Source organism: Chelonia mydas, chromosome 17, assembly GCF_015237465.2.
Source record: "Chelonia mydas isolate rCheMyd1 chromosome 17, rCheMyd1.pri.v2, whole genome shotgun sequence".
Taxonomy (NCBI): domain Eukaryota; kingdom Metazoa; phylum Chordata; order Testudines; family Cheloniidae; genus Chelonia; species Chelonia mydas.
In genome coordinates, this window is record NC_051257.2 from 9956077 (window position 1) to 9975730 (window position 19654).

A 19654-nucleotide genomic window follows, 5' to 3' on the forward strand; every position below is an offset into this window, starting at 1 on the left:
TGCGGCCAGCACCAGCCTGCTGGTCACGGAGGCCTGTTATCTCAGCCTCCTCTTTGACTCGGGCCTCTGTCTGGGTCCTCGCATCTAGGCAGTGTCTACATCTGCTGATAACTTCTTCCACCACACCTCTAAGAATAGCGTGCCTCGCACAGGGACCCCTGGCCCTACGGCAGTACAAATAATAAACAGAGCTGCCTGCAGCCAGCACATGGGTGGGTGAGCCAGAGCGGGAAGTGCGAGGAACCACCCACACAGAGGCTGGCCACACCTTCAGTCCCTGAGTCTCCTCCAAGGAGACGAGTGGGGAACCTACCACGCTTAGCAGTGGCGCTTACACATCCACAGGGTGTGGCAGGAGCACCAGAGTCAAGAGACCTGGGTTCTGTTGCTGGCTCCACCCCTGACCTGCTCTCAGCCCTTGGGCAAGTCACTTTCCCGCTCCCTGCCTCAGTTTCCCCTCCTGCCCCGTGTCTGTCCTGTCTGTCGTGACTGTGAGCTCCTGGGGTCGGGGGCTGCCTGTTGCTGTGTGGCTTGTACAATACTAGCGCAGTGAGGCCCCAGGGGCAGCGGCCTCTAGGTTCTACTGTCACGCAACAATCATAGTAATGGGGATGTCGCAGTAATGTTCTCAGGGCCGCCCCGTGGCGAGGCTGTGTCTGAAAAGCCGCAACGGAGCCCGAACCCTACAGGAGAGTAGGGAAGTTAGCAGTAGCCTGGTACCTGGGAGGGGTTGTGGGGATAAGAGGAACACACACTGGGCCCTTATCTGCCCTACCAAAGGAGAATCACCCCAGGCATAAGGTACCTGAATTTACCACCCAGGCTGGAAAAGTAGAGTTACTTTGCCCGGTGCTCAATAGCTGAAACTTTCAAGCTACCCAGCCTGGCTTCTCTCTGAGGCTCCCCACACTGACACGTGCCCCTCCAGACACATCCAGCAAAGTGCTCCACAGCCCTTTGTTTCGTTCTCGCTCCAGCTGTTGTCATGTCTCCACTGTTGTCCTTGGTCTCCTTCGTCTCGTTGGTATTTCCTTCTATCTGCCCACATCTGCTGCACGCCTTCGAGTGGGGCAGCGCATCAGAGCTGTAATGTCGTGTGTGTGTGTGATGCAGATGGGTGACGGCGGCTTCCCCATGGGCCGCGCTGTTCCTTGTTGCTTCCTTCTGGTTCTAAAAGTTCTTGATCCAAACGTGAGCTTTCAAATTGTCCTGTCTGTTGCACTGTCTGCTTTCTCAAATCTGCTCTGGGATAAAGGGCTAGCGAGGGATTCATTGCTGTACAATCTGCTTTTCTCATTGCCGGAATGCATTCCGCCCCTTGCAAAGACCACGCTGTGTATTTATTTCTCATCAGATTGGTCCTTAGGAGATTGTGAGAAGGTTGCACAGTGGAAGGAGGCCAGAAGGTTCAAGTGGGGTCCATGCTTGCCTTCAGATGGGGATGGTGTTGTGGCTACGGCATTGGGCTGGCACCCAGGAAATCTGGGCTGAGTTCCTGGCTCTCCGAGCCACTCGGGTACATACCGAGGGTCCCGGCTGCTATTGTTGTAGCTACGTAGATCCAGGCTAGCTTGGAGATGTCTACACATGCAGCAGTCACACCTCTGACTACAATGTAGACGTATCATGTGTGTACAGTGTCTGGGCACGATGGGGCTCTGGCCTTGGTTAGGGCTTCCAGATGCTACCATTATGTAAATAATACTAACTAATAATGTTTCAAAATTAAAGGTACACGTAACTTGCCATTTCTGAGATCTGCAAACTTGTTTGTAGCTGTATTTACAGTTCAGCTGGAGAACAGTAAGTGGGAGCTAAATGTATATTAATAGAACTCCATGAGTTACAGCCTTTGCTTTTTACAACCGGGAAGGGTAATTGGCAGGCTTATGAATACTTTACACTAATAATAATCCTGTCAATGTAAATGACAACTGAAGTAGCCTTCAAACACCAGCGATTTCTAATATGGGGAAATGTGTGACCAACAAAATAAATAAAATCAAGGGATCGGTATTTTAGCCATCTGGTTTCCAAGATAGTAGCCACTGTGTGCTGTTCACCCTAGTAAATCAGCGGACTGTAAGATCTTGAGTATCCCTGGTTAAGGAACTGATTGATGGAAAGCATGAATTCTTTAATTAAAAATGAAAACACATGAAAGCCTTTTGTTGATGAAGGATAAGCGTGAAATGCATTCTAGTTTCTCCCAAGGGCCAGTGCATTTGCAAGGAGATAGCAATAAAACTAGGTTGATTCAAACCATCTATTTGTTTGGAGCAAGGCCTGTGTTTAGAATTTTCCTGTTTATCTGGAGTGTCTATTACAAGTGCACTGAAGAAGGCAGCCTTGGCCAGAGGGTTGCCTGCAGAGCCACCTGAGGCCGAGTACAAACTCACCGTACGGCCTTGATTTAGACAAGGATTCCCAGACTAGGATACCTGTGGGAATTGGTGTGGATTACTACTATTCCTATGATTTATTATTTAGTTATAACGGAGATCGGGGCCCCGTTGTGCTAGGCACCGGGCAGACCTATAGTAAGAAATACAACGGCTTACAGTCTAAATAGACAGGACAAAGGGGAAAGGGAGTATTGTTATCCCCAGTTCACAGGTGGGGAATTGAGGTACAGAGAGAGTTTGGGCGAAAAAAGATGTGTTCTTCACTTGAGTTAGCTACCACAGGGTCAGCTCTCAAAACTCAACTTGCTAACTCATGTGCTGGCTGGGGCCATCTCCACAGTCCCGCCTGCTGCCAGCATAGTTATGTCAATCAGAGATGTGATCCCGTTGGAGTCAGGCACCTCCGTGCCCAGTGGGATTTTCAAAAGCCCCTATCTGTGTGATCTTTGGGTGCCTAAACATCTTTAAGAATCTGTCAGTTTCCCGTCCGCAAAATGAGGATCATAGAACCTCATAGGGGTGTTGGGAAGATGGATCCATTAAAGACTGCGAGATGCTCAGATGCTCCAGTCATGGGAGCCCTATAAGCCCGATAGAGGAGGGTGCAGGAAGCACTCCGCACCTGGCAAGTTTGAGCTCAGCGTGCAGGCAGGTTTTGCGTTCTTCACGCTTAGCTGCCAGGGTCTAATGCGGAGGTAATGTATGTCGGAGCGGATGGAACACGGTTTGCTATTGGTGATGAAAATTTAACGGTGCGATGTTAGCAGCAGGCAGTCTGTGGTAAATTGCAATCAATAAACATGGGCGAACATTGCTCAGAGGCTGGAAAGCAAACTCCGGAGAGAGGGGAGCGCTCTGCGGAGGCTTCAGGGACTTACTTTTTCAATGAGTAAGCGATATTGTCCGCCTTTGGGTACGGCATTGACTGGATGAGTCATTTGCCACCTAGATTTAAACACAAGCAGGCATGAATGGCTTTTTGCCCCGATTGCTCAGCTATTGTCCAGGCTAGGCTCATGGCTCTTTGCAGCAGCTAAAATGTAATGTTCAGATTTCTGTGGGGCATTGCGCAAGGCTGAAATAAAACCAGTGTGGGCTTTGGGAGTCCCTGTTTGGCTGGTGAACTTCAGAGTGTGTTGCGATAAGCATCGCAAAATGAACAAAGACCACTCCGTAGCATCACAGGTACGGAGCTCGCTGCACTAAGGGCACAAAATGGCACAAAACCGGCACAAAACCGAATACCCTTGCGCCGCCCCCTTCCCTTAGGCCCCGCCCCCAACTCACTCCATCCCCCCTCCCTCTGCTGCTTGCTCTCCCCCACCCTCATTCACTTTCACTAAGCTGGAGCAGGGGGTTGTGGGGAGGGAGGGAGTGTGGGCTCTGGCTGGGGGTGTGGGCTCTGGGGTGGGGCCAGAAATGTGGGGTTCAGGGTGCAGGAGGGGGCTCCAGGCTGAGGCCGAGGGGTTTGGAGTGCGGGAGGGGGCTCAGGGCTGAGGTAGGGGGTTGGGGTGCGAGTGGGGGTGCGAACTCTGGGGAGGGAGTTAAGGAGCGGGAGGGGGTTCCGACTTGGTGTAGGGGGTTGGGGTGTAGGTTTGGGCTCCAGCTGAGCAGTGCTTACCTCAGGCGGCTCCCGGTCGGTGGCGCAGCAGGGCTAAGGCAGGTTCCCTGGCTCCACGCAGCTCCTGGAAGCAGCCAGCATGTCCGGCTCCCAGGCACAGGGGCAGCCTGGCGGCTCTGCATGGTGCGCGCTGCGCACTACCCGCCCCCGCAGCTCCAATTGCCTCCTGTTCCCGGCCAATGGGAGCTGCGGAGCTGTCACTCGGGGTGGGGGAAACACGCAGAGCTTCCCTGGTCTCCCCTGCGCCTAGGAGCCAGAGGGACGTGCCAGCCGCTTCCGGGAGCTGTGTGGAGCCAGGGCAGGCAGGGAACCTACCTTAGACCTGCTGTGCCGCCGACCGGACTTCTAACGGCCTGGTCAGCAGTGCTGACCAGAGCCACTAGGGTCCCTCTTCGACCGGACGCCTGGCAACCTTTGCTGTACCTCTGTCCCCTTCCTAGTCTCTCTGAGTGCACCCTCTCAGGTGTCAGGCATCGCTCTCTCTCGGAGTGGGATCACATGATTCTCCCATCCCTAGACTGGGCTCCGGTGTTACAGCATCCTGTATCTCCATTGTTTCTACCCAGCAGGTCTGACTGGGTTTTTCCCTTCAGGAGTCTGTGTCCGGCAGCGAATACAGTGACCAGACAGTCTGCTTAAACCCAAGTATTGTTTAATCTTAACAGCAGGAATAAAGGATAACATAAGAGAAAAAAGGTTTTAAAACAAGTCCCTAGTCACGTCCCTCTTACCTAGAGGCTTCCCACCTAGCAAGGCCTAAGGGAATGGACAGGTTTCCCCAGAGACTTCAGTGAGAACCGGATCAATCCCATGCTGCTCGAGCCAGGTGTGCTGCAAGGAACCTGTATTTTTCCACTGTCCAGGGATGGATATCTCCATCCAGCCTTCTTGCGGCTGTTTGATGTACGACATTTCCTTCTATTAAAAAAAAAAAAAACCACCAACCCACACACACAACACCCCCACCCCCCGCCGCCATTAAATCCATCATCTTCCTCAGTGCAGTCTCTTTCATTGTATAAAAGATGTAGAAAGCCAGCCCTGTTCCCCTAAGATCTCCAGCGCTAATTGTCCCATCTGGATTCAGACACGCCTGGTTATGTCTGTTCCGATAAAGACGCAGTCCTAGGCCACTTCCTCTCCTTTTCCTCCCCCCTCCCTCCCCCCCGCTTTTCTCTAAGTGTTGTGTTAGTCGCCAGGGAAGCAGGGCTGATCATTAGCGAACGCTCTGCAGGTGGCTGTGGGCTCGGCTGTCCAGTTCAGCTGATAGGCACCGAATCTGATACATCGATGCCTTTTTAAGAAGCAGGAAAATAGATCATAACTCCATCCCCATCCGTTGCTTTCTTGATCTAGGTTGTCAAATCTGTTCTGTTGTATCTCGGGTCTGATACCACCCTCTTTGCTGTGTGCCTCGCAGAAGTGCACGAAGCGACACGACTAACATGTCACACCTGGCTTGTTCGATCTCTTCTCCTCCGCCCAGGGCGCGAACGAAGTACGGGGCAGCGGGTTTTGTTTTGGTAGGCTGGTTTGAGAGGCACACGCCACTGCACAAAGTTGAACTCTGCCGCAGTAGGGTTGCCGAGCGAACACCCACCCCGTGATGTGTAGGATTAATACGTAGCATGTAAGGATTGGAAGAAAAATGGATGATTTGTCCTACCCTGCTTCTGCAAATCAAGATAGCGCCGTGATGAAGGCTACATAGTCCCCAGATTAGCTTATGTGCAGCGCGTTGCTTTCATGTCAATGACCTCGGTATATGGAGAAACGTTTAACGTGTTGGACTAGGAGATTTGTCCAAGTGGGGGCGGGATGAGACACATCCTACCTGATGAGATTCTGCACAAAGCTGACACAAACTACAAGTGTATGGCAGCATCACCCCCGCAACAAGGGAGGGGTTGGGGAACGTGCCGCCCTGACAGTCTGTCACATCCCAATAAGCAAATGTATCCAGACTGGGAGAATCACCTGATTATACAGGATGTGGGATCTCCCTAAGACAACAGGGAGCTCCTGCCAAAAAGGAGAGGTCCTCAGTAAAAGCACATATTTAGCTCAGTGTACCTCCAAGTTAGGGCCTGATCCTGCCTTGTGGAGTCAGTCGGAGCAGCATCAAGGTGTCGTTCACCTTCCAAGGGGATGATAGTATTCACGTTTACATGTCCAGTGAGATTCTTTAGGCAATATGGCCTAGTGGATAAAGCACTGGACTGGGACTCAGAAGACCTGGGATCTACTCCTGACTCTGCCACTGGCCTGCTGGGTGACCTTGGACAAGTCACTTCAACCCTCCATGCCTCCGTTTCCTCATCTGTAAAATGGAGATAATGATACTGACCTTGAGATCTATTGATGAAAAGTGCTATATAAGAGCTAGGTATTACAATTATTTATGGGAATTAAAATATAGTATTTTAGGGGACCCATCACTGCCGGTCTGGTGCTTGGATATACCAATTACGAGATCAATTGCCAATTAGTAATCTCATAATTACCAATTACAAGATCGTTACCAATTACGAGATCTGGTCTTCTCTCTGCTTTTCAGTTCCTAGAAGGCCAGCCTCCTGTTATGTAATCCATGTAAATGGCTCCCTCAGGCACAAAATATTGCCCGCAGGAAAAAATATAAATATAGACAGACACACCTGCCAGGATATTTGGGTTTATGCAGGTTCCTGCAGAACCTGGCTGCGGAGTCCAACTTTCATCCAAGGCTGTCAGTGCAGTTAGCAAGCCTGATGACACTCCCGGGGGACAGGTAAGTGTATTGTTATCCCTGCTTTCCTGATGGGGAAACTGAGGCACAAAGAGAGTAAGAGATTTGTTTGAGGTCACACAGTGAGTCTACAGCTGAAGCAGGAATAGAACCCCTGGGTCCTCATTACTTACTACCCTGGCCCATATTCTCTCCCTCCCTAGATATGAGATGTGTTTCATTAGATGGCCTTTCTCTCCTTATTGACTTGTGCCAAGAAGAATGGAGTGGAGGATCCATCTGAGTGGTCATGGTGATGTCTCCTGTCCTTTTCCAGGTGTGGTGGAGTCGTGCCTCCTGCACATGCTGAAACGCAGAGCCGCCGGCTTCCTCCGGACCGATAAGGTCGCTGCCCTCTTCACCAAAGTTGGCAAGACGTACGCGGTAGCTGGGGACATATGCAAGAAAGTGCAGAAACTGCAGCAGCAGGCGGAAGGCAGGTAAGGCCAAGGGCTGTTCTGAATGTGAGACCGTCATGGCGGCTTGAAGGGGACAGCTAGAGCTGCTCGGAAAATTACTTTGGGCAACTTTGGGGGGAAAATTCAACCGGTCAGAAAATCTTGTCGAAAATGAATTTTTGTCAAAATTTTCTAAAGTTCAAACGTTCTCAAGTGAGTGGCAAAGGGCCAAAGGGCGAGAGCTGGGTTTGTGCTGCATTTAATTTTTACTCTTTATGTGCATCACGGCGTGCCCAGGAACTCCAGTCAAGGGTCAGGACCCCCGATTATACCAGGTGCTGTCGAGACAAATAACACAGAAGACAGTCGCTGCTCACAGGCAGCTAGGTATCGGCCAGGATGCGACGGGTGGACAAAGCAGACCGATTGGGTGGAGGTGGGTGGGAGCAGGTGACAGAAGGAACAGAGCTTCGTGGAAAAGCAGAAGTCGCGGCTCTCCTCTTGCCAAAACCAGCGCCAGATGGGAGCGATTCACCCACTTTGTGGCAGAGGGCGGTTCTTTATGGAGTAAAGAAGGCCTGAATGTTTATCTTTGCTTGCTTGTTTGTTCCCCTTGACCACCCTTTTTTCTCCAAGTGCGTTGGGAGACCTGATAGGCCCACCAGAGGAACAGTGCAAGAGACACCGGATTCAATACACCCCAATCAGCATTGTACACGGCGTTTCCACTTTCAGGCCATGATCCTACAGTGTCCTTCCTGCCGGCTGATTCAGCAGAGGTCATATAGGAGTAGGGGTCCCTCCTGCGTGGAGCTCATTCCAGGATCAGGGCCTAATAAACGATGAGATAAACCAATGACTGGTAACAGACAATAGGAGGGAGGGGTGAAGGCAACGGAGGAGGAGGGTAACCATGATCAGGTCCTGATTGATTCAGCAACCTGGGCCTCACTTTAAACATGCGCGTAGTCCCATTGAGGTGAAGAGCCTGAGGCCCTGATCCTGGAAAGTCTAAAGCACGTGCTCCGTTTTACTCACTGTCAGTGATTCCATTGAAGTCAGTGGAACTACTCACGTGCATAAGTCTTTGCAGGATCAGGGCTTTGGATTGTAAGCTCACTGGGGAAAGGACCGCATCTTCCTATGTGTTTGTACAGCACCTTGCACAATGGGGCTGCTGAACCTGAACAGGGGTCTTCGCACTCGTAGGAACTTCTGGTCTCTTGAATATCTTCTTGCACTAAGTTCCTGTAGTTATATAGGTTTCCAGTGAGCATGAATTGATGTTCCAATAAAAGATATTCGCTCACCCACTGTGCTGTTTCTGAATCATTTAAACATTTATTTACATTAGCTATTTTAACCCTGCCTCCTTTGTTTATTTTTCCAACGCTTACCTTTTATTTAACTTCCTTTTATTACCAAACTCTTTCTTTGATGTATGTTTAATAAACCCTTTCCTTTTCCAGTTTTTTTTTTTTTTTTTTTTTTTTTTTTTTTTTTTGCCTCTTTATTTATTTAAAATCTCTGCCTATTTCCATTTTATTTGGTCTGGTTTAAACGTTTGGCAGAAAGACACTTTTATTAAAAATTCAACATCCACGCCCCTTCAATTAAGGGCTGAGAAAACTCCCAGTCCACTGCTCCGGGACCTCCAGCTGTGACCTCTAACAAAACAGAGCAGAGGAGACTTGAATTCAGTTCGCTGAATGTATCAGATCTGAGAAACTGGCTCCCTGCTATATCCTGTGGCGCTGATTCACAGAAGCATCCCTATTTAGGACAGCACTTAGGGCATGCCTATGCTGCCCCACAGTTAAGAGCTGCCTTGACGAGGCACTGATATTCTTATGGCTATTTGTTTGTGTTGTGGCAGCACCTAGGAGGCCCTGTCACGGACCAGCACCCCATTGCGCTAGGCGCTGTACAAACACCAAACAAGAAGATTGTCCCTGCCTCAAAGAGCTTCCAGTCTAATGGATTTAGTCCACGTGCGTAAGTGCTTTCCCGCGTCGGCGCCAGACTGTGCACTTGGCAGGAATGGGACCCCGTGAGCACGTTACCGTAAATTGTTTTCTACGTCCTGTGCGCTGCCTAGTTAGGTGAAGCGTCCGGGGTGACTGTTCTGATGATTGTATTTATAGTCTTCATTTCTTATATTATTCGTTGGTTGCCGCATTGACGGCGTTCTGGATGGAGCAGCGTTCTCCTTCGGTGCTGCCTAACTAATGGCACAAGCGGTGTTGATGCAAAACGTGGGGGTGGGGGGGGAGAAAAAAGCGCTCCCGTTTCAGGTCACCTTAGTGCATCAGAAAGAAACAAAAAAGGGTGGAGGGAAGGTTCAGAAGGATGTTTACATGAATCAGAAGGCATCCCTGGCAAGGTTCCGCGCGTACGACTGTCTGTGTCAAGAATAATCCATATTGGCCTGTAAGGCAATATACTCCTGGGTAGCAGGAAATACGAAGCTCGCTGCCAGTGGGAAGGGTAATGAACATGGCTCCAAGTGTGAAGGGGAGGTGGGGACAACCGTGCACAGCAGATGGGAGGCTGATGCAAACTGGGATGGGCCAGCCAGTGTGCTGTCTGGGCAGTGGAATGCAAAGCCTGGGAAAAGGCAGTGGTGTCAATTTCGTATTTGCGCAGCTCACTAAACCGCTTCCCACTGTGACCTGGGCTTGTCAATCTCTGCACCAAGAAATGGCCTGGGGAGGGAGTGTGTGCAGGTCAGAATTGGCATGCCTGGGCACCTCTGAGGCCCGAATCTGGCCCTGGGTTAGTAGCTCCTGTTAAGAATCGATCGATAGGGAATAGCATGTGCATTTGAGCCATTCCCTTTAATAGACTGGAGGCTGTTTTTAAAAAAATCCAAAGGAAAGTAGGGTCGAGGCAGGCGAATCAATAACCTGCAGCATGGGAACTGCTGCTGGACATGGACCGCATTGCTGGGTACGGCGTGCAAAAGAGCGCTCAGAACTCAACTCTGACCCTCTGCATTTGGCGCACCGTCCACCATCAAAGCCAGATAACGCCTGAGCTGATTTAAGAGCAGATTGGCTGAGACAGTGGGACAAATTCATCCCTGGCATAATCCAGTGATGCCTCCCAGGGCTGAGTCTGGCTCAGCGTCCATCATCCGTTCCGTCGAATTATCTGTTTCCTTGAGATGAGCCCCACCTCTTGCCCTGTCCTGCTGCCTGGCGTGCATCTTCCCCAGCCTTTGGAACTGGCTGGGCTCTGCGTACATCTCCCTCTAACTCCCCTCCTTTACCTGAGCTCTGCATTGCTTTGCAGGTGTATTCTGTAGCCACCGCAGCCCCTGGCCAGCCACCTCCCACTCCTTCGTTTATTTCACTGGGACTTGGATGAGTTTTGATCAGATTCACTGCTACTGGCTAGCCCTTTGGAAACCCTGAATTCATTGTTAACATCTCATGCCAAACCCTCTGGTTCTCAACTCAGATCATTTGGACGTGACCTTAAAATTTGACCCCGATGGCTGTTCTGTAACCATCAAAGATCTCATGGAACTTTCGTAAGAGTAGAGATTTTCCATAATTCTCCCCCGACTGTCTTATTCATGGGGCTTATCCCAGAGGTGGCTGCATTTTGGGTGCTGAATGAATGTTTAACCCATTGGTCAGTGTTTGTTACAGGTCCCCCGCTGTGCCTGATCCACACTGAATCTAGAGTCTTATGGCTCCAACTAGAAATCTTTGGCTCTTAAACCAAGCTATAGCAGCTGGCTGTCACATACACAGCTGACAAAGCACCTTGAGATCCTTCAGGATGGGGGATGCTGTCGAAATGCAGTTGATGAGTCTCCAAACGTTAATATTTGAATGTCTGCATCCATCCTTTCTACAGTCCTTCCTGCAGCTATACAAGGGCTAAGTGAAGCTTGCAGTTGTATTTGATTAGAAATAAACGTCTGCGCCTTTTAGGCAGTTGATTCTCTGGAACATTTAGATTTTTGCTCTGTTGGGTGCAGTCTCAAACAGACCAGAATAGCAGCTGCTCTGGGTTCAATGGACCTGCTATGCAGTCTGTCTAATCTAATGGAGCCAATCTACAGTGGGAAAATAAGATGGAATCCCAAATGCCCCCACATTTGGAGGGGATTTCAAAAACTGCATGTGGATTGTGATTTGATTTTTTTGTAAACAGGTCCCTGTGAAGTGACTAGTGATTTTGAGTGTCCCAGTAGTTGGGGTTCCAACTTGAGATGCCTTGAAGGGTCCTGATTTTCAGAGGGTACTAAACATCTGGCCCCTGAAAATCAGGCCCCTTTAAAACCTCTGTCTGGTTATCCCCAAAATGGAGGCATCCCAAATTATTCATCACTTTTGACCCTATCTTCATAATGGGCTGAATAAAATTCTGGATCCTAGCACCCCAATGCAACGGTGAACATAAAACATAGTGACCACATCTGACTTCATCTGATGCACCTTGTGTATTCCAATACATGTGCACGCAGAGCTCTGTCAAAGTAAAAATCTGGACTCCAACAACTTTCACTGTATCCCTTTTGCAGGAAAAATCAACCGAATGGCCAGGAATCCCTCAAGAGGCAGGGGTCTACCTCAAGCAAAACACCTGTCCTGACGCTGCAGGCCATCAGACACATCTGGGTGCGGACGGCCTTGATTGAGAAAGTGCTGGACAAAATCGTCCAGTACCTGGTGGACAACTGCAGGTAAAGAGCAGAGCAAACAGCTGGCAGCACAAAGGTTTTGTTTGTCGGACCAACGTGCGCTGTGTCTTTGTAGTAGCGAACGTCGTCAGTGTCCCATCCGCAAACCCAGAAAAAAGTTTAAAAAAAAAAAAAATCCCCACAATTTGTGTTTTTGTTTTAGAAACATTTTCTCAATGTTTCAAAGTTTCCATTAAATCTCACCCTGCGGGAGAGCTCGAAGAACCAGTAAACAAATCTTACACATTTAAAATAAATGTATTTTTTACTACTTTTTTTTTTAAACTTTGCAAAATGTCAGCTGGCTGTAGTCTAGGGGTAAAATTATCAAAGGACCCTAAGTCAATGGTTCTCAACCTTTCCAGACGACTGGACCTCTTTCAGGTGTCTGATTTGTCTTGCGAACCCCAAGTTTCACCTCACTTAAAAACTATTTTCTTACACAATCAGACAAAACAATACCGAAGTGGCACAGCACATGATTATGGAAAAAATTGCTGACTTTCTTGTTTTTACCATATAATTAGAAAATAAATCAATTGGAATATAAATATTGTACTTACATTTCAGCAGATAGTATATTAAGCAGCGTAAACAAGTCATTGTATGAAATTTTAGTTTGTACTGACTTTGTTAGTGCTTTTTCTGTAGCCTGTTGTAAAACTAGGCAAATACCTAGATGAGTTGATGTACCCCTGAAAGATCTCTGCGTACCCCCAGGGGTACATGTACCCCTGGTTGAGAACCACTGCCCTAAATGACTTAGGCACCTAAGTTCTGTTGACTTGCAAACTGCAATAAGAATTAGGCACCCAAGTCATTAAGGCGCTTTTGAGACTCTTAAGCGAGAAGCTGTAGCGTGCCAGGAGGGCATGTGCGCTCTGCAGAGGAAAGGGGAGCAAAAGGAGGTGAGGAGTGAAAATTTAGAAAACTGTAGGAAGGTCTGATTGGGGTAGGTCAGTCCTGTGACGACATGTTGCCTTTATTTGGAAGGGTTACGTTTGTGATGGAGATTTCCCCCTTCGAAGCTTGCAGAGAGCTCAGGCACCTTGTGGACGTGATGCATTGGATTCTAGCAGACATGGACAAACTCTTTGGCATTCTACTCAAGTCTCCTCCTGGCCGCGTGCCTGGGCATTGGGCTCCCCAGGGAGGTTGTCCTCACCTTATCTCCTCCACCCCTACAGCAAATGCAACAGAATGAGGAGTACCCTGGGGAGACTTTGGTGGTCTCAGAAGAAAGGAATGGTGGAAACCCTGAGGCCTGGCCTAGGCTAGTCACAAACCAAGGCATGTCTGCAGCATGTCTGTAACTTGCTTTGCTCTTATCGTGGAGACGGGTATGCTTGGCTGTGCAAAGGAGAATGGTATTCGGGGGCAGTTAACGTATTGTGGTAAACCCAGGACAAACAGCTACAAAATGGGGGGGTATTAATTAGTCCCAGGGGATTAAAAGGCCCCTCCCTATCCACTGAGGAGAGATAACCAAGGGCAATAAGGTTCAGCCGGAAAAGGGGTTGCTAGGGAACCAATTAGGTTCAGCTGACTCCAACTACTTGGGACCTTTTTAAACCCTCCCCTGGGTGGTAGGAGGGGGAGAGTGAGGGAGTGAGAGGAGCAGGGAAGCTGCCAGTAGGCTGTTTGCAGCAAGACACCAAACCTTCCCAGTAGGGAGGCTGCACTCGCTCCCCAGAAGGGAAGGAAAACAAGCACAAGGGACTGACTGAGGAGAGGAGTAGCAGGACCCTGGGCCACCTATAAGGATTCGCCTTGCCCCAAACCTGAGTCTCCAAGGCTAAAAAGGACTGAGCCAAACAAGGTATTTTGCCACAGTGGTTAGATTCTGTCAGTCTTCCCACAGTATTTCCAAAATCTGGGTTAGGTCTTCCTTGGAAGCAGGTCAGAAGAGGAATATATTTACCTGTTCTGTCTTCCCGTCGAGAGGGAAGAGAAAGGTCTTAGTGATGATCAAAAAAACTATTTTGTTGGGGGCATCTGATCCCAGTTTGCTTAAGCAGCCGTTTGTGATTTGTGTGTTGGGGAGGTATGGAGCATGGGGATATCCTGTGAAGACCGCTGAGCTAACTCTCCTCCTGTGTTAAGCCAGTTTTTCTCCTGATAGCAGGGTAGCATGAGTGAAGCCCACGATCTCTTTCAGAAATGCATCCCTTTTTCGGGAGTATAATGGTTACTTCCTCAATCAACAAGATTTGGGGCCATAGCTTCAAAGTTAGGTGTGCGCGACTGCCTAAATGATCTCTGCAAACCAGGTGCTCTGTTTGCACCTGCGCTTGGCCAGCGACAAAGCATGGAGATGTGCATACCTGGTGCACTGCAAGCACATGTTGTTGTGGGTGCCTGAATTGGACAATCCAATCGTCTGTCAGTAAAACTGGTTCCCAATCCAGTCTAGTCCTGTACCTGTTCCCAATCCAGGCCTGCCAGTCTTGGGTCCCGGACCTGGGATGAGGGGTGTCTTGTCTCTTTGCTTCTAAAGCAGCATCAAGGTTGTTTCTTTGTTTTGTATTGTTGTGTTTTCCTTGTATTTGAGTCCATGCCAATTATGCTGAAAAGTTTTTCTTTAAAGCAAGAGAATATTTCTGATCCGTGGGATTACATCACTCCTTGAATCCCTGGTGTTTTGGCGGCTTCGCCTTTAGGAAATTGGAAATAGCATAGAGTTTGAGCCCCATCTAGTGGAAGATACAAGCAGAATGATATTCTGTTCAGAGAGACAAGATGGGTGAAGTAATCTCTTTTATTGGACCAACTTCTGTTGGTGAGAGAGACAAGCTGTCAAACCACACACAACTCTACAGATCTGGGGAAGGTAAATACAAGTTGGGACGGATTGTTAAGCGTAAGGGGTTCAAACAATTAAAGGTTGGCAGGCAGCGTGGTATGTTACAAATTGTCATCAAACTAGTGTCCCAGTTAAGTCCAAGGCTTTTGGTGTCTAGCAGAGTTATGAATTTAAGTCCCCAGGCTCGTCTTTTGAAGATGTTGAGCAATTTTCCCTTGAGGATCAGTACTGAAAGATCAGATATGGAGTGACCCCTGTGTGAAAAGTGTTCACCCAAGAGTGCACGGTGTTTTTGTCCTTTATAATTTTCTGTGTGAGTTCATTCAAGAGCATAGCGATTGTCTGGTTCCACCCACATAGTTGTTGGGGCATTTGATGCAGGGGATGAGATACGCCACGTGTTGATAGGCGTGTGTAGGACCCATGGACCTTGAACGGTGTGTTGTGGGGGGTATGGAGCATTATAGCAGGGGAGATGTGTCTGCAGGTTTTGCATCAATTATTCTGGCAGAGTCTGGTGCTGCTTTGAGTTACTGTGTCCTGGTCTGTAGGGAGCTTGCTTCTGATTATGAGCTTGGCGAGGCTGGGAGGTTGTTGGAGGGCCAGAAGAGGGGATTTGGGAAATATTTCTTTCAGGGTGTGGTTTCCATCAAATATTGCTTGATGATTCCCTATATTGGGGTCAGTGGGCGGTTGTTTTCTGTATTGAAGCAGGCTTTCGTGAGGTGTGTGGGCCTGTTCCATGATGCGATCTACTTCTCTGGTGAAGTGTCCTTGTTTTGTGATGGCGATTTTAAGTGTGTTTAGGGTGTATCCCGGTCTTTCTCGTCAGAGCAAATTCCATGGTATCTGACTGTGTGGCTGTAGATGACGCATTTCTTAGTGTGTCTGGGGTGGGTGTTGGATCTGTGGAGCGAAGTGTGGTGCTCCGTGGGTTTCTTGTGTATTGCACTAAAAGCGGCGCTGCAATGGTTGACTTCAAGTTTACACAAAAAAATTGTTCATAATTTTATATATAAACATATTTTTAAAATAGATTAAATCACTTTTTTCCCTTTTTAGTTGTGATTACCTTAATGTAGAGCCTGTCTAAGAGATCCAGGTAACTCAATTGTCTGCAGTTGCCGTTGGGATGATCGCTTGGCTGCAGAATTACGATTTAGTAAGGCTTTTGTGGTTTTGCTTCAAAACTGAGCCTCTCCTTCTGCAAACTTTTACCCCCGTGCATGTGCTTATTCCGGCCTACCCTTCCAGCTACTTCAGCAGGGCTGCAGGGAATAACAGTATGCTCCCAGAGTGCCTGTCTGCAGGATCAAACCCGAAGAGTTGGACGGCAGCTCTGGAGAATGCCTCTCCCCCCGGAGGCCTTTGACTCTTTTTGGGCAGGCTGTGGTAGCAACTAGCAATGGATGGCATTTTCAAAAACACTGGTGTGACTCGGGAGCACGAGTACCTGTGGCAGTCAATGGAACTCACGCTCCTAAGTGACTTGGGAGCTTTTGAAAATACCAACACGTGACTCTAATCCACTTTCATCTTTTATTCCCAGCAAATATTATGAGAGAGAAGCTTTATTGGCAGATCCTGTTTATGGACCAATCCTAGCTTCTCTCCTTGGTAAGTACTTTCATTGTTCGCTCCGGGTGGTTTAGGGTTTTGTTTTGTTTTGTTGCTTATTGCATTTTCCCAGAAGCAGAGCCGGGGTGGCGGGGGGGGGAATGGAGACAGATCACCTTGTTTTCCTATTTGATTGCTGGCTTTGATGATAGAGCAGAACCGAATTTGGTTTTCTTAGAGCACTTTTCTAGGTGTGATGTCCCACAGCAGGGAATTGGAGGTACTAACCGCGCAGTGACTGTGTATTAAGTGCTCAGCAATATTTCTCCTGCAGTCTCCTAACAGCACTTGGTTTATTGAGCGAGGGAATTTGGCCAGAATGCCAAGGTTATCTCCTGTGCTGTGAGATCATTAACTTCACCAGACACGAGCAGAAAGGGCCTCAGTTTAACATCTGACCTGGAGGATGAGTGTGAACAAATGTCCGTTCTTCTTGAAGATCCTCTCTCATTACTGTCCTCCTAGTTGGGCCGTGTGCACTAGAATACACCAAGCTGAAAACAGCTGACCACTACTGGACAGACCCGTCAGCCGACGAGCTGGTTCAGAGACACCGGATCCATGGAGCCCATGGGCGCCAGGACTCACCCTCAAAACGCCCGGCGCTGGGAGTAGGTATTTGCAGCATGCCCCTTCTCTGTTATTGGCACAGAAGGAAACCCCACAAGAGGGGAAGAAGGGTGGACGGGTATTTAGATAACACCCACGGGCAGCCTCCACCTATTACCAGGAATGGAGAACGCTTTTTATGCATGCTTTCGTCACAGCTGAAAGGCCATTTGGCTCCAAATGTCCCCTCCAAATTTAGGGAGGTTTGAGATCCAGATCTGGAATTTTGTGGCTTGAGACGCCAGGGCTTTCACTTGCTATGCTGATTCCCTGCCTTGGGGAGGAGAAAGCCTCTGTGGCTGGGGTGAGGGGGAGTGCCCCTCACATGCCTTTAAAGTCCAGGGCTGCAGAAAGTAAGTCCATCCGGAAAGAGATTTCTCAAGATGCCCTTTTTAGTGGAGCTGCTGCTCTGAGCGGCCTCTTCATACAATTGCGACTGGTACCGTGTAACCTGTGTGCTGACCGACGGTTCTCGTGTCTCCTAGATCCGGAAACAGCACTCGAGCGGGAGCGTGTCGGAAGACCGATATGCAACTTCAGCTAGAGAATACGTGGAGTCTTTGCACCAGAATTCGAGGACTCACCTGCTGTATGGGAAAAATAATGTCCTGGTCCAGCCAGTAAGTATCTGAGCATCAAGTGTGTTGAGTTCATATTACTGGAGCGAGATTAATGCTCAGCATGGTAGAGCCAGGAATGGAACTCAAGTACCGTGAATCCCCAGCCAGTGCCTTATTCTCTGGACTGTCCAGCTTCAGAGGCAGTGTCTGAATCCTGAGCTGGCCCAGCAGAAGGCCGATGCATCATCTGTCTGAGCCATGTAAGCTTCAGGGATGGAAGGATGCTGAGTGCCATCCTTTCTGGCTCAGCCCGGGTGTTGGGTGGAGCTTTGACTCCTTTCCCAGGCAGAGACCTCACTAATGGTACCCACCTCCCCTTCCAGTTAAACTGTGATATGTACTGCAAACAAAAAAGGAAGGAGAGAACTGGGATCAAGCTGGGATTAAAATTGGCCAATTTAAATGGGTTTATACCCCTGCCCATCAAACGGACCTCCTCCCACGTTAGACCCATAGAGTATCAGGGTTGGAAGGGACCTCAGGATGTCATCTAGTCCAACCCCCTGCTCAAAGCAGGACCGATCCCTAATTAAATCATCACAGCCAGGGCTTTGTCAAGCCTGACCTTAAAAACTTCTAAGGAAGGAGATTCCACCACCTCCCTAGGTAACGCATTCCAGTGTTTCACCACCCTCCTAGTGAAAAAGTTTTTCCTAATATCCAACCTAAACCTCCCCCACTGCCACTTGAGACCATTACTCCTTGTTCTGTCATCTGCTACCACTGAGAACAGTCTAGAGCCATCCTCTTTGGAACCCCCTTTCAGGTAGTTGAAAGCAGCTATCAAATCCCCCCTCATTCTTCTCTTCCGTAGACTAAACATCCCCAGTTTCCTCAGCCTCTCCTCATAACTTATGTGTTCCAGTCCCCTAACCATTTTTGTTGCCCTCCGCTGGACTCTTCCAATTTTTCCACATCCTTCTTGTAGTGTGGGGCCCAAAACCGGACACAGTACTCCAGATGAGGCCTCACCAGTGTTGAATAGAGGGGAACGATCACGTCCCTCGATCTGCTGCCATCATGGTGGCTAATGGCCTATGTCCAAGTGCCATTGGAAGGGGACGAAGCACTGAATAAATGTGGCTAATTGAAGGGACAGGGTTGGCCTGTTGGGGGATCTCTCATCACAGCTGACTTATTTCTCAATAACACACACCACGATTTCCATGTGCTTTTCTTTATTTATTGTTTTAAACAGAAAGATGACATGGAGGCAATTCTTGGCTATCTCTCCCTTCATCAGTCAGCAGATAGCTTGACTTTAAAATGGACTCCCAATCAGCTTATGAACGGCACCCTGAGGGACTCTGAGCTGGAGAAAAGGTAACATTCCCTTCGCTAGATCTCTGTCTTGTATACTTCACCCAGCTAACTGTAACAGGAGTAACAGACAAGCAACAGGACTGATTTAACTGAAGGGAGCATGCTCCATCAAATAGGGCACTGGGCTAGGAATCGGGAGACCAGGTTCTATTTCTGGGTTCTGCCACTGGCCTGCTGTGTGTTCTTGAGCGAGTCACTCCACTTTGCTGTACCTTCGTTTGCCTTCTTGTTGTCTGTTTTATCTATTTAGATTGTAACCCATCTGGGCCAGGTGCGCAGTCTCTTACCATACGTTTGTACAGTGCCTAGCACAACGGGGCCTTGCTCTGAATGGGGATTGCTAGGTGCTGTCATGCAAATAATAGTGATAATAAAATGCAAGGTTATTTCAGCAATTTTCCAGAATAATTTATTATGGAAACACATTCTGGACACTCGGAAAAATTAGTAAGATTTGCTGGGTGGCCATGCTGAAATAGTTCTTGTTTTAAATTTGTGCTCACGGGGATCGCCTCACTGGATCACAGAGACGCACACACAGTGTTGCCCCTCGTATACATCAGATCATATAATCCAGATTTAGGACCCATTGTAAAGGAACAAGTCTTATTTCAGCGATCCAGGGCTGGAGAACAAAAAGTCTGCCTCCCATTATCACGAGTCTCATTTTTCGGGTGCCCATTGCAGGATCTCAAAGCACTTTATAATCCATCCTCAAAGCAGCCCTGTGATATGATTATCCCTGATTAGAAGAGTGGTCCCTCTAATCCAGTATTCTGTCTCAGCTAGTAGCCA

At 48.7% G+C, this 19654-nt stretch overlaps 1 protein-coding gene across 8 annotated transcripts in view; it reads left to right on the top strand.

Annotated features, from left to right (window-relative positions):
- Positions 1-19654, top strand: part of SGSM2 (small G protein signaling modulator 2) — a 145499-nt gene that overhangs the window by 85496 nt on the left and 40349 nt on the right. For 7 of the 8 annotated variants that reach the window (XM_037880355.2, XM_037880354.2, XM_037880358.2 and 4 more), the window contains exons 3-8: positions 7071-7233; positions 11729-11890; positions 16240-16307; positions 16773-16918; positions 17402-17536; positions 18735-18859. In XM_037880355.2, the coding sequence (XP_037736283.1) occupies positions 7071-7233; positions 11729-11890; positions 16240-16307; positions 16773-16918; positions 17402-17536; positions 18735-18859 (799 nt within the window). The remainder of the gene's footprint in view (positions 1-7070; positions 7234-11728; positions 11891-16239; positions 16308-16772; positions 16919-17401; positions 17537-18734; positions 18860-19654) is intronic. The other variant, XM_037880361.2, reaches the window with a different exon arrangement.